This window comes from Strix aluco, chromosome 28 (assembly GCF_031877795.1).
Source record: "Strix aluco isolate bStrAlu1 chromosome 28, bStrAlu1.hap1, whole genome shotgun sequence".
NCBI lineage: Eukaryota > Metazoa > Chordata > Aves > Strigiformes > Strigidae > Strix > Strix aluco.
The window spans coordinates 5837989-5850155 of NC_133958.1; the positions used below are offsets into that span (position 1 = coordinate 5837989).

At 44.1% G+C, this 12167-nt stretch overlaps 1 protein-coding gene across 4 annotated transcripts in view; it reads left to right on the forward strand.

The window, feature by feature from the left end:
• UNC5D (unc-5 netrin receptor D) overlaps positions 1-12167 on the forward strand; it is a 156434-nt gene that overhangs the window by 105620 nt on the left and 38647 nt on the right. For 2 of the 4 annotated variants that reach the window (XM_074808111.1, XM_074808113.1), the window contains exons 5-8: positions 3658-3838; positions 4307-4474; positions 5750-5914; positions 12031-12063. In XM_074808111.1, the coding sequence (XP_074664212.1) occupies positions 3658-3838; positions 4307-4474; positions 5750-5914; positions 12031-12063 (547 nt within the window). The remainder of the gene's footprint in view (positions 1-3657; positions 3839-4306; positions 4475-5749; positions 5915-12030; positions 12064-12167) is intronic. The other 2 variants (XM_074808112.1, XM_074808115.1) reach the window with 1 other exon arrangement.

Below are 12167 nucleotides of genomic sequence, written 5' to 3' on the forward strand. Positions count from 1 at the left end.
GAACTTACGGTATATTCTACAAGTTTTTAAGTCTAGCTCAGAATAGAAACATTGAAGATCTTCAAACAGAAAAATTCTTAAAAAGAATTGTATTCCATTGTGCTACAAGCAACGGGATGACCTCCACTGACGATAAAGCGAGGGAAGTTAAATGCTGATGAGTTCTGAGTGTACTCTTCAGGCATCGCGGGTTGGCCGTTCGGAACATCGTGCCCCATTTCAGGATGGAGACATTGTAGGTTTCTTTGTTGCCTTTATTTTACTTGGTTGTTTTGTGTGTGTGTGTTGAATTCTTCCAAAGGTTGCATCACTGCAAGTAACAACAACCTTTTGTCATCATGACTCCTTTAAACTTATCAGTTTATCCTATAAATTCATCCCTTAGTTCTCCATCTTTGAAAACATTTGTCTGCTGAGGCAGAGGCAGTGAGAGAGCTTGAGTAAGTCTGTGTTTCCTTCAAGGGAGGGGGAGGCTGGAAATAGAGATGAGTATTCACAGTGTCATCAAGCCTCCAGATAAGAAGCAAAAGGCAATGTGTGCCCCCACTTACAAATCATCTTTTGATCGCACATCTCTCAACACTTTTGTGTTTATGTTCTGTCTGTTTAATGTTCTCCCTTCACTGTGATCATCATTCTTTTAAATGCTTTGCTTTAATGTACATGTTTTTCATTCACCAAGCCTTGCAGTCCTAGACTCAGTAAACAAGGGATCAGTGTTGCACTCCCTCCTGGAAAAGTTGTCTACAGGAAAAATAGCCCCAAGTGCTGATGTAACAGTAACGAGGGCCTTGAACCCTCCGTGCCCCCATCACTGCCCTGCAAGAGCCCCTGACTTGATGAGAGTCAAAATGCAAAATTTATAAATATACTTATGAAGTAATGAACTCTAGCAATACTAGTCATGTTTGTCATTTCACTGAATGTGGCTGTTTGCCATTACACTGCACAGAGTGAGTTTGATTCTGACTGTGACTATTGAATTTCTGTCACTTGATTTATGCTAATACTGCTGTTCCATAATTTAAATTGCATTCCTAGTTTCTTTGCTGAAACCCCCTCTGATAATTAATATTAAAGTTAACTGTAGAAGGGAAACTGAATAGTAAAAGGATTGCTTGATTGTTCCTCCTCTTATTCAGACCAAAGGGAAATGCACTCCCTTGAACGAGAGATTAGGAAGGGAAGAGTTGGGTGTTGCTGGATTGAGTGGGGCTGTGCCCGGCCGCCCGTAGTCGGTGCGTCCCTCAGCCCGGGGAGCGACAGCCCCGCCACTCCCGGGATGGCTCCGGCGCTTCCCCTCAGGCTGCCGAAGCTGCTGGGGGTGTTGAGTTGGTGCCCAAGCACGACCGTGTCTCCGAGCAGCGCTGGGGAACGCAAATTCAGGGGGTGAGGCGTTGGGGCAGAGTCTCCTCCGGAACTCACCGTCTGGAAACGTCGCTGTCGTTGTGCACGCGGCTGTGCGCTGCAGCGTGCGAGGTCGTGTGTCACAAAACTCTCCAAACTTTTGTGAAGGAGATTGTTTAATAAAATAAATTTTTAAAAAGGTTAAGATTTGAGAGGAAAAACATACCAGCGCTATGACAACTTTATAAGAATGCAGAAATAGAGGTTTGTCCTGAACACTTAATGTAGGCTTTGACGGTGGCGTTCTGTCTTTGGTACCACTTTGTTTGAGGAGAAGAGTTTGTAGAGCTAAAATCTTTTAACTACTTTCGGTATGAAATGTGGAATGTACTTCATACTCAGGTAACGCCTCTCTTGCCAGATGTGTAAGATAATCACTTGATTTAATTCGGTAGTCGCCGTGTGGGATGCGAGTGCCCCAGCCCTGGATCCTCTCCGAGGTGGGTCTGCAGCTGCGGTGCCGGGGCGCGCGGAGCTCCGGCTGCCCCCGGCTGCCCAGCGTGGCTGCTGCCACCGGAAGGGGAACCTGCTGTCTGGCATGGAACCTAATTGCCTTTGACCGTCAGCTTTTCCAGATTTGTTTATAAGCTGGAAAATCTACAAATTGCAGACCATCTGCGCAGAGCAGTGTGCTAATGGATGCCTGTAGCTAGCAAATCTGTAAGCTCATTACCACAAAGTTCCAAGTCCTCCACAAGTTCCTAAACGAGGTTATTCATCTGGACTGAGAGGAGAAGGGTATTTGACTTCAGGGTACAGCCATACCTCCTTCAGCTCCAGAAAAGCTATTAAAATAATGTACATTTATTCAGCCTTTTAATAGAATCTGTTGATTCTGCTTCTATTTTTAATCTTTCACTTCTGTAACAGCAGCTTACCATGCCTTAACTATTTTTTTTTTAATGTTTCAAGTAGAGAAATGCCTTGCAGATAATTCCTGGGTCTACTCAGAGATACATTGGTTGGTGAATTAGAGAAGATATATTGAAATATATTATACACAGCATTTCACGGTATTTATGTACCTTGACAACAAACACTAATGGTCTCTGGTTTAAGAATGTTTATGTAAACTGAGACTGTTACGATGACTTAGCTCTTCACTGTGTGTGATGTCAAGCGATTTCATCCTTCTGTCTGTTTCCCTCTCAAAAAAAGTGGCATTTATAGTACTTACGTGTCATCTCAGTCTATTACAAAGCTTAACTGATCGTTCTCCAATTGTTTGAACACATAAAGCAACGTATATCAAGAGGAGTATTTTTAAATATTTCTTACTTTCTCTTGGTTGAGATTTTCTTCCATTTTCTTTGAATAAAAATCAGCCTTGCTAAGTTACCAGCCCATGCTGCTTTCCTCTGAGGTTTAGGGGGAGCGGGGGGAAAAAAAGTGGCACTCGTTAGCTGACTTTCCCTTGGAGTGTTAATCTCCACTGGTCATGTCTCAGCTCCTTGAGTCAAAGGAAGCATTTCCCTATCAGATTAATGAGGTCGTTAGCCCAAGGCATCAGGTGCCTTCATTTGGCTTTACAGGTTTACAGACTTTTCTCTGTTTTTTCATTCTCTTCGGGAAGGCAAAAGGGCTCCCCTAAATAGGATGATAATTGAATAAATGAATACTTACAATAAAAACAAAATACACAGTAGAGATTCAAGAACAAATATAGAGGAAATAACAAGATGCAATTATTTAAGAAAATGATTTCAGGTTCAAGCTTTAATACTTACGGTGAAGAGAACCAGGAGGTAAATTAAATACATTCAATTACCCAGGTTTTTTTATCATCACTTCTTGATTCCTTGGATTAAATCTTACAGCCTCCTAACTACCTAATACCACAAGGTAAAGCAGGATTAACTGTTCTCCTTTTTTTTCCCCCTATCCTCTTCTTCCTCATCTTTCTTCCCTTTTCTCCCAGTAGAAGAAAAATATTTCCTTTATAATCCACACCCTTGCAACTCTGAACGAGCTCTTTACCATTTTCTTTTTGTTATTTTATCATGCCCTAGCGTTTCATTTGGTGCGCCTTTATTGATAAGCTCTAGTATCTTCAGAATAGGAATAGTTTTTTTTCTGAATTTCTGAGTGTCTACCTTGATGGGAATCCCATCCTAGCTTCACTTTCAATGTTTATCATAAAGGTCACAATGACATTTATTAGTGAAATCATTGAAATAGGATTCTGCAGTTTTTCTGCTTCTATCTTTTCTTTTCCTACTTCGTGTTCTTCTCTGCTCCGTCCCTCTGCAGGTGGAATGGCTGAAGAACGAGGAGCCCATAGACTCCAACCTGGATGAGAACATTGACACCAGAGCAGACCACAACCTCATCATTCGCCAGGCGCGCCTCTCTGACTCGGGGAACTACACCTGCATGGCTGCCAACATCGTTGCCAAGAGGAGGAGCATGTCTGCAACAGTCGTGGTCTATGGTCAGTGAGAATGTGATAATTATGGAAAAACTTAGACGTGTGTGCTTTTATTGCTGGTACTTTATATTTTTAGCATGCAGTGCGGTGGCTGACCGCCCTCCTGTTGTGATGCGTTTGGGTTCTGTTGCGCCCGGCTGAGATCCTGCTGCCCTTAGAGTGCTCAGAGTTAGGAGGGGTTGGTTTGAGATGGATTCCCAGAAGTTATGTCAATAATAACAGTCCTTGCTCCAGATATTAAGAAGATCCAGCCACATAAATAAGCCTTGCCTGTATCCAGAAACCCCGAAGCACCTGCCTAGAGAGGTACAGGACAGGCTGTGTGATGGGTAGCAGTGCTCCTACCTCAGCCTGGAACTTACCTGTGGAATGAGAAAGCAAAATTCTGCCTTTGAATGAAGCGATGGGCTCAGTTCTGTTGCTCCGTGTCTCCCAGCACCTACCGCGCCCTCCGGCGTTTGTGTTTTGCAGTTAATGGCGGCTGGTCGTCGTGGACCGAGTGGTCGAACTGCAACGCACGCTGTGGCCGGGGCTGGCAGAAGCGATCGCGGACCTGCACCAACCCTGCCCCGCTCAATGGAGGTGCCTTTTGTGAAGGAATGTCCGTGCAGAAAATCACCTGCACTTCTCTTTGCCCTGGTGAGATATGCACAGTTTGCTAAGGAGTAACGTGGATGTCACGCGTGCGGGAGAGCTCTTTCAGTCGGGAACGCCAGGCAGACAGTTGTGCTTTGAAGTGCCCACTGAGGTCAAAAAGGAAATTGGAGATACTGCATCCTTGTTTAGACTCCAGCTCAGGGCCTCGTGTGAGGTCGGAGCAGTAGCCACAAGCACCTGTGTCCTGGTCTGCCAGGTCTGTCAGTGCTTTAACTTGCACTGAAGCTGAAATACTCAATAACAAAACAGCAGCTGGTTCAATATGAAAAATCAGGTGAGGGGGTGGGGGTATAGGGAAAGGGGAGGTGACGTTAGTGACACTAGAAAGAGAAACACAGAAACATAAACTGAAAACTTTACTAAAAAGGATTATTTAGTTTGAAAAAGTTGGCTTTCAAGTATATTAACTTTTGAAATTGAGCTTATGCTCTACACGGAGCATGGTGTTACATCCCTGAACACTGTACATTTCCTCAGTTGTTCACCCAAAACCTCCCTTACCTGATTTGGGAATTTGTGTTTCACATAAAGAAAGCCAGTAGGGTTGTGTGCACGTGTGTGTGCTCATGGGCGCAGCATAACTTGTCTGGATTCTGGCAAATCTCTCTTCTAGCTTTTAGGAGTTTTTAGATAGAGCGTGTCCTGAACTGGGGTTTAAAGAACTTAATATTATTTATATATGTCTCTGTGTTCATCTGACTGTTCTTCAATCTGATTTATGCATGAAAAAGGAAGGGAACTGTGGAAGCCCTTCTCATTTGGGAGAGGGTCAGAGACAGCTACAAATCAGTCAGCAAAGCAACATATTGATCCATTGTCTTGCTCAGGGCATTAGCCAGAAGTCTACAAGGCCAGCGATGCTCTTTCTGTAAATGTCAGCAGCATTTCTCTGGTAGGATAATGTGTGGCCTCCCTACGTCAGCCTGGTTTAAGGTAGGATTTGTATGGAAACATTAGAAGCTAATAGCTAGGTGGCAAAGGAAATGTTTCCTCCTGTGGTTTTAATTGACTGTATTTGCAGAATGTTATAAACTGGTGCTATTTAAAAACCTTCCATATTGCACACTTGAGGTGGTACATGCTAATGCTGGATTTTAACTTCACGTCTGATAAAACTACATTTATTTCTCCTGAGAATTATACTTGTTTTACTTGCTGTGACCTGAGGAGATGAAAGAAGTGTTCTTGGTAGGATCTCTTAACTACGCCGGTTCACTACGCAGCGGTGACGCTTGGTTTTCCTTCCTCCCCATTCAGTGGATGGAAACTGGGAGGTGTGGAGCGAGTGGTCTGTGTGCAGCCCGGAGTGTGAGCACCTGCGAGTTCGGGAATGCATCGCGCCGCCTCCAAGAAACGGAGGAAAGTACTGCGAGGGCTTGAGTCAAGAGTCAGAGAACTGCACTGAAGGGCTTTGCATCCAAGGTGAGTCGCAGCTGGCACGGAACTGGATTCAGGAGGTGTGGCCTGAAACGGGCACTGTAACCCGGGGATGTCGCGTAGCTGCCACACCCCCTGTCAGTAGAACTCTGCGGGCTGAAACACTACTGCGAAAAACTAGATTGTTTCCAGAGGGCTGCATATGTCAAGTTTGAAATCCACAGTGCTTTCGAGTCACTGGATTTGTGCAGCACATCCTTTACCTATTAATTATCAGATGATTCTAAAAATCCAAATAAAGGTTTTTTGCAATGTGCAGTTACAACCACCTGCTACAACGCGTTCCACAGAATGTACTACTTGGCCTTCTACCTTTTCTTGCGAGTAATTTGACAAAGCACCAACGTGAATGCTCTTGGTGCAAGAGCTGTTTAAGGTCAAGGTTTACTCTATTTGTTGCCTTTAACACAGAAGTTAAATAAAGGCAAATCTCCTTCATGGTGAGTTCCCTGCAAAAGGATTTGCCCTTCATAAATGTCTGGAAAGCATCTGGCATTTGGTAGTTGCTACTATCAACAAACAACTAAGAGCCAAGAAAATCAGCCCTGCAGCTGGAGAGTTGCAGAACACGCGGGGACAGCTGCCCAGTCTCAAAACAAAGGGGACATTCACAAGTTTATTCCTACACTGAATCCCGTTCCCTGCCCACGGCTGATACCGTCACCTCATCGCTTTCTAGCAATGAAATGGCAGCCGTGGGAGCAATCAGGAATGCTGGGGCTGAAAGATCTAAAGGGAAATAAGTCTACTTTTTCTTTAATTTTTTATTTAGATAGTCCTCTTTTGTTGTTTCTGTGGTACTGCATTACCCTTTCTTCTTCATCGTTACACATACGTGTTCATGTGATGCCCGGCAGGTATCATGTGATACACACAGCAGGAGGGTGGCTGTAAACCCTGAGCCTTGGGCTCCAGACCATCACCTGCGCGCTCACGGTAGCGCGAGTGCCGGCACCTTCCCCCGCGTGCACCTGCCTCGTACTGGTTGGTAGTTTCAGAGAGAAAGAAACAGCCGCTGGGCCCAACCAGTTCTTCACTGAAGTACATCTGGAGAGATGAGGAAAATAATTTTTGAAACAAAATGAGCTCTGTTTTTTGCCCTGAGATTTAAAAAAATTCTTAATGGCAGATAGCATCCTCTGTATTTATTCAGGCTTCAGAAATACATACAGCTCAGCTGAGGCATTAAGCAAGATTTTGTTTGGGTTTGGAGGAAGGGAATACCCAGCAGTCTGCTATAGTCTCTACTTAAAGTTTCCAGGGTGCCAGAACAGCTCTAGCTCCAAGGTGTCAGGCAGATGGGCTTCAGTGTTTAAAAGTACATTAATGAAATTTAGACCTTTTTCCTTCCCCATGTTTTAAAAAAGAATAACTAGTGAGAATTTGTGAGCAGTGCAATTCATTCAGCTTTTGAGGACCAGTGTGGTGATCACATGATGTTTTCTGAGGTCTTTCTCCTTCCTATACATTAACTGAATGCCCGTCCTGCAGATGGCTCGATAAATCCAGAATCCATTCATGTGTGCAGATTAGCATCTCCATGGGAAGCCTGGCAGAGGGCTGCACTGAAAGGGCCATGAAAGGACGCAGCTGAGGGCTGCACACGTACCGTTGTTTGTGACAGTCACGAGCTGACTTACCATCGAGTTGGCTCCTCCTGTGGTTTTCACCAGAGTTAACAAAAGGTGGCCCAATCCAGGTCACTGCTTCCAAGAAAAGCCTTAACGACATTGCGAGGTGGTAAAGATCACCTGTCCTTCCTTGAGAAGAATATCCCCTCATTTGGTGTAGTTACCTGTCAGTCCTGTGCGTCATTTCCACGCTGCGCTTACGCTTCAGAGGTAGCAGAGGAACAAATATGGTTTTAGGCTTATTTTGTAGTCTGGAAGGAGCACGTGGCCTGGGGAAGAGCACTGAGAGTCATGATGCACATTTTATTTGATGGTGATGGCTTCATTCCATGGGGAAAATCACCAAAACTCCTTGAGTCCTTGTAGCAGGGATGGTTTCAGGTACAGATTGGGCGTCTGAGCACTGTTGTACCAACAGTGAGGTGTTGCATCACGTGGGCTTTTGCTGGTGGCTTCTCCAGCTGTTAATTCTCCTTCCTTAGCCTCTCTCTCCGAGGAGTTCACCCAGACCCTGTCTACAGGCAGGATTTGGAACGTCCCTGTCGCTCTGTACGGTGGTGAGTTATGGCTGTAACGTCAGCACGAGTCCTCCTGTCACGGAGAGCAAAGGGCTGGGGCTGTGCTTGCCCGCTGTCTGTTGAGGACTGTTGCTGATGCTGCTGCTTCCAGGGGTGCGTTTTCAGGAACTATTCTAGGATAAACCCTCTGAAGCTTTTTGTGTGAACAAGGGTGTTACATACTGCAAGGTGTTAGTGCACAGAGAGGAGAAGGGGCTGTGTGTTTGGAGTTCTGTTCACAGACACGTTACCAGTGCAATGGTCCAGAAATAGCAAAATGTCCAGAATAGCAAAAGGTTTGTCTTTGAGAAGCAAATCACTTTTCTATACGTGGGACTTAAAATGCTCTTAATAGACTTACAGTGTTCTTAATATGCTATATGTGAAGAACTTGCCTTCTTTAAAATAAAAAAAATGGATCATTATGGGTAAAAAGATACAAAAAGCATTTTTAAAAATATGAGTAAATTCTGTACAGATTTAATCAACTTTGTTGTCAGCTGTGAAACACAAAGTTTGTGAAATATAACTTCAATGTTGAAAATGAACTGTCAAACTCATTTTACAAAGTATAAGTGGCATGAGTAATAAAACCCAAATTTTATGATTGAAATGAAAAGCCATTTAAAATCTGAGCCTACTAGGGATGCATATGTTGACATCAAAGCAATACTACTTAAAATTAACAAAATTAAATTCTCAGCTTATGCTGAGTATCGGGGGGGCGGAGGGAAATCTGCTGCTGCTGGATTTTCCATGCAGAAATCTCAGTGGGTAAAGAATTTCTGTTCCTCTTACAAGGTGAGATGGGAGTTAGGGGAACTGTGAGCTAACAACAATACTCTAAAATTAATCCAAAGACAAATAAAATGGAAGATTTCTCTCTACCTTCACCTAATATTGGGATCAGAAGCTGATCTCTGGGTATTATGTGGCAAAAAAAAAAATCTGCTGCAGTGTAATTTGTTGTCAGCGTCAGCCTGGCCGTGCCGCGGGGCTCCCCGGGAGCCGAGCGGTGCAGGAGCAGCCAGGGCCTTGGCGCCACGCCAGCGCGGACTGGTGGGTGCTGGGGGAGCCGAGTCCAGCCCCGGCCCACACGTTCTTCGGGTTTGGGATAAGCTGGTGTGTCCCTCCTGTCCCTCCTGCTGGGACGGGCGGTACCGCGGAGCGCGGGCTGCGTCCCAACTCCCAGACGCCTTCCCAGAGCCGCGAGTGTTGAGTGTCTCTTGTTCCTTTCATCTTGGAGTGTGACAGTATTACTCCTTTATGGGTCACGCTGTATGTGTGTACTTGTGTCAGATTATTTTTAGGGCTGTAATTGCTTTCCCAGCTAATAGGAATTGATGCAATTACCCTATTTTTTAAAGATCTTTTTCCCCTGTTCATCTTCCAATACGTGCCTTTTCTGCTTTGCTTTTCATCCCGCGGGGAATTGTGAAGGAAATGCAGTACTGTGCTACAGAAAACTAATCTCTCCGAGGTTATTTATCAGGCACAACTTGTTAACTTTGTTCCTTTCGTGAGGCAAAAATAGAAATGAAACATTTCTTTGGTTAACAAATAAGAACTCAAATGAAAGTAAGGGGGAGAACATAAGATGCCAGGAAAGCACAGACCCGATTCCGAACTGACAGAAAAAATACTCATCCGTAGTGTGAATTTTCAAATTTGGAGTCGGTGAATGAAATGGTGATAAAACAGGGTCTACTCTCCATTCCTTACTGAGTCCCTGACAGGAGCGGTTGGGAATACCCCAGAGGTGACACCCCTTCATCCACAGGAACATCCTTTTCCTCACTTCAGTTTCTCATTTTCTGGCTGGATCCGGGATAGTCCAGTCCTTCACTGAGAAGCACCTGAAAGTGCTTTTCTTTCAGGGCGTTTCTTCCAGGACTTGTAACAGCTGAATAGATACAAACTTATATGCAGAAGAAAGGTAGAATTATTTTTGGTTTTGATATGTATGAAAGATTGCCAGGCCTGCCAAGTTGGGAGAAGAACAGAGCTTGCCTCCGTCTGAACGCAAAGGTCACTTTCCCTCAAGATAGTCCCAATAACTTACTGGTTTCTTGCATATTTTTCTTTCATTGTTTACTCCCTAGCAGCATTCTTGACAGTACACTTTTCCATGGTGGATTTCTCTCTGTCTTGCAGAGGTGAAAGCTTTTTCTTTGCTTAAAAAGAGAGGGGTTTGTAGAGTTTTTTGGTTTACTTTTATCTATTTGCTTTAAAGTTATTTTTTTTACAACTTCAAAAGCTATTGATTTCTTTTCCCAGTGCCCAAAAAAGAAACAAACAAGTAGGCCATAAGCAGATGAACTAAACCCATGTTTTTACTAATGCATCATAAATCACAAATAATGTTGTTTTCCATTTTTCAACCAGCCATGATACTGAATATTGCCAAGAGGCTTCTGGATCGAGCAGTCTCACCAGTTTACGTGGCAAACGCGTTTCAGTTCCATTGCAGTTCTCTGTAGATAGCACTGTGTCAGCAGCATGGAAATGTTTCCACTGCAGAGCTGAGTCTGCCACTGTTCATTTGGTGTTTACGTCTATCATTTCCTAGCAAAAATGAAAACAACTTAAAGAAGGAAAGAAAGCAACACACCCAGCTTTTTGGCAAAGCCAAAACCCAAGAATCTTGTGGGTTAAGCATTACTAAACTGATCGTTTTCAGAAGGTGCCTCATGGTCCCTTTGCTTACGTTATCACAGAGTAAAAGATCTTGTCCCTCGAGGTGGTTTCTGTCCCAACTGCTGTATCCCAGGGTCCAGCGCAGGACGGCACTAACGGTGCCTCTGCTGGGAACCCACCTCTAGAGGTGGCCAATACCGGATCCTTCGTTCAACAAGAAATCCAAAAAATAAATTGGTGAACAGCTCAGTCAGTTACAACGCAAAGTGCCACAACGTGGATAGAGTCTTATCTGCTTAAGGGCTTCTGTCCCGCATTTTATTCTATTAGATTTCATTCTGCTGAACTGCGAGCCCATGGCGCGTTTCAGAGAAATGAGTAAGTTATCTGTTGGGTTCTGTTGTTTTCTGCAGACAACCTGTCAAGAAAAGGTACTGGAAAAGGTGCCGAAGTCAGGCATGCTGCCCGGGAAGCTGAGGGGTGGCTGTACTGACAGCCCCGGCCACCCTCCCCACCCCCTGAGTTCGTAAGCAGGGTCCTGGGGTCGTGGGCACGTCCCCTCCAGCCTGTTGCGCCGGGACTGGCCGGCCCGGGGGGTCGCTGGGTGCCACGGGCACCTCCAGAGTGTGGTGTGGGTGCTGCGCCGGCCCCAGCCTCCCGTTCCCTGAGGGTTTGTGCTTCGGGTACCGGGTTGTAACGGGGGAGACCAGAGAGGCCTCGTTGCTGAGAGACGCTGCTGTATAAACCTGTTTGATACTTGCACGTGTGTGTAGTACATTGATTCTGGGTGTTCTTTATATCCACGTAGAGGTGTCATTACTGGTGTATATTTAGAAACATAAATGTGACTATACTGTACACTTTTATATTTTATAAATTAGTTTTTTAAATGTCCATCACTAACCTTTCCATATATCAAACATACAAAGAAATAATCAGTTCTTAACCGACTTCCTTTGCAAGCGATCCGCTTCAAAGTATGGAACTTCCTTATTGCTGAGCTGTATAATATTCTGAATAAAAGCATCCAATAAAGCTAACAAATACTTGAATTAACCAAGTGAGAAATTACTGCAAAGAAACATCTTGAAAGAGATTTAGGGGAAAAAAAAAAAAAAAAAAAGGGAAAAATATGGACAGCATAAAATATTCATATTGTCAGCAAACAAGCAGAAAATGTTTCATTTATAGAGCCAGACAGACGCGATATAGGAAATAGATATGCTCCATGTAAATTTATTAAGTGCAACTTTCTCTCTCTCTCTCTCTCTCTCAGATAAAAAACCTCTTCATGAAATAAAATCCCAAAGTAAGTTATTTTTTTTCTCTTGTAAATATGATTTCTCTCATCTTCTCTGCCATTCTGTTTTATTTGTTTAGGAGCTAAATAAAACTGAAGGTTATATGAAAGGC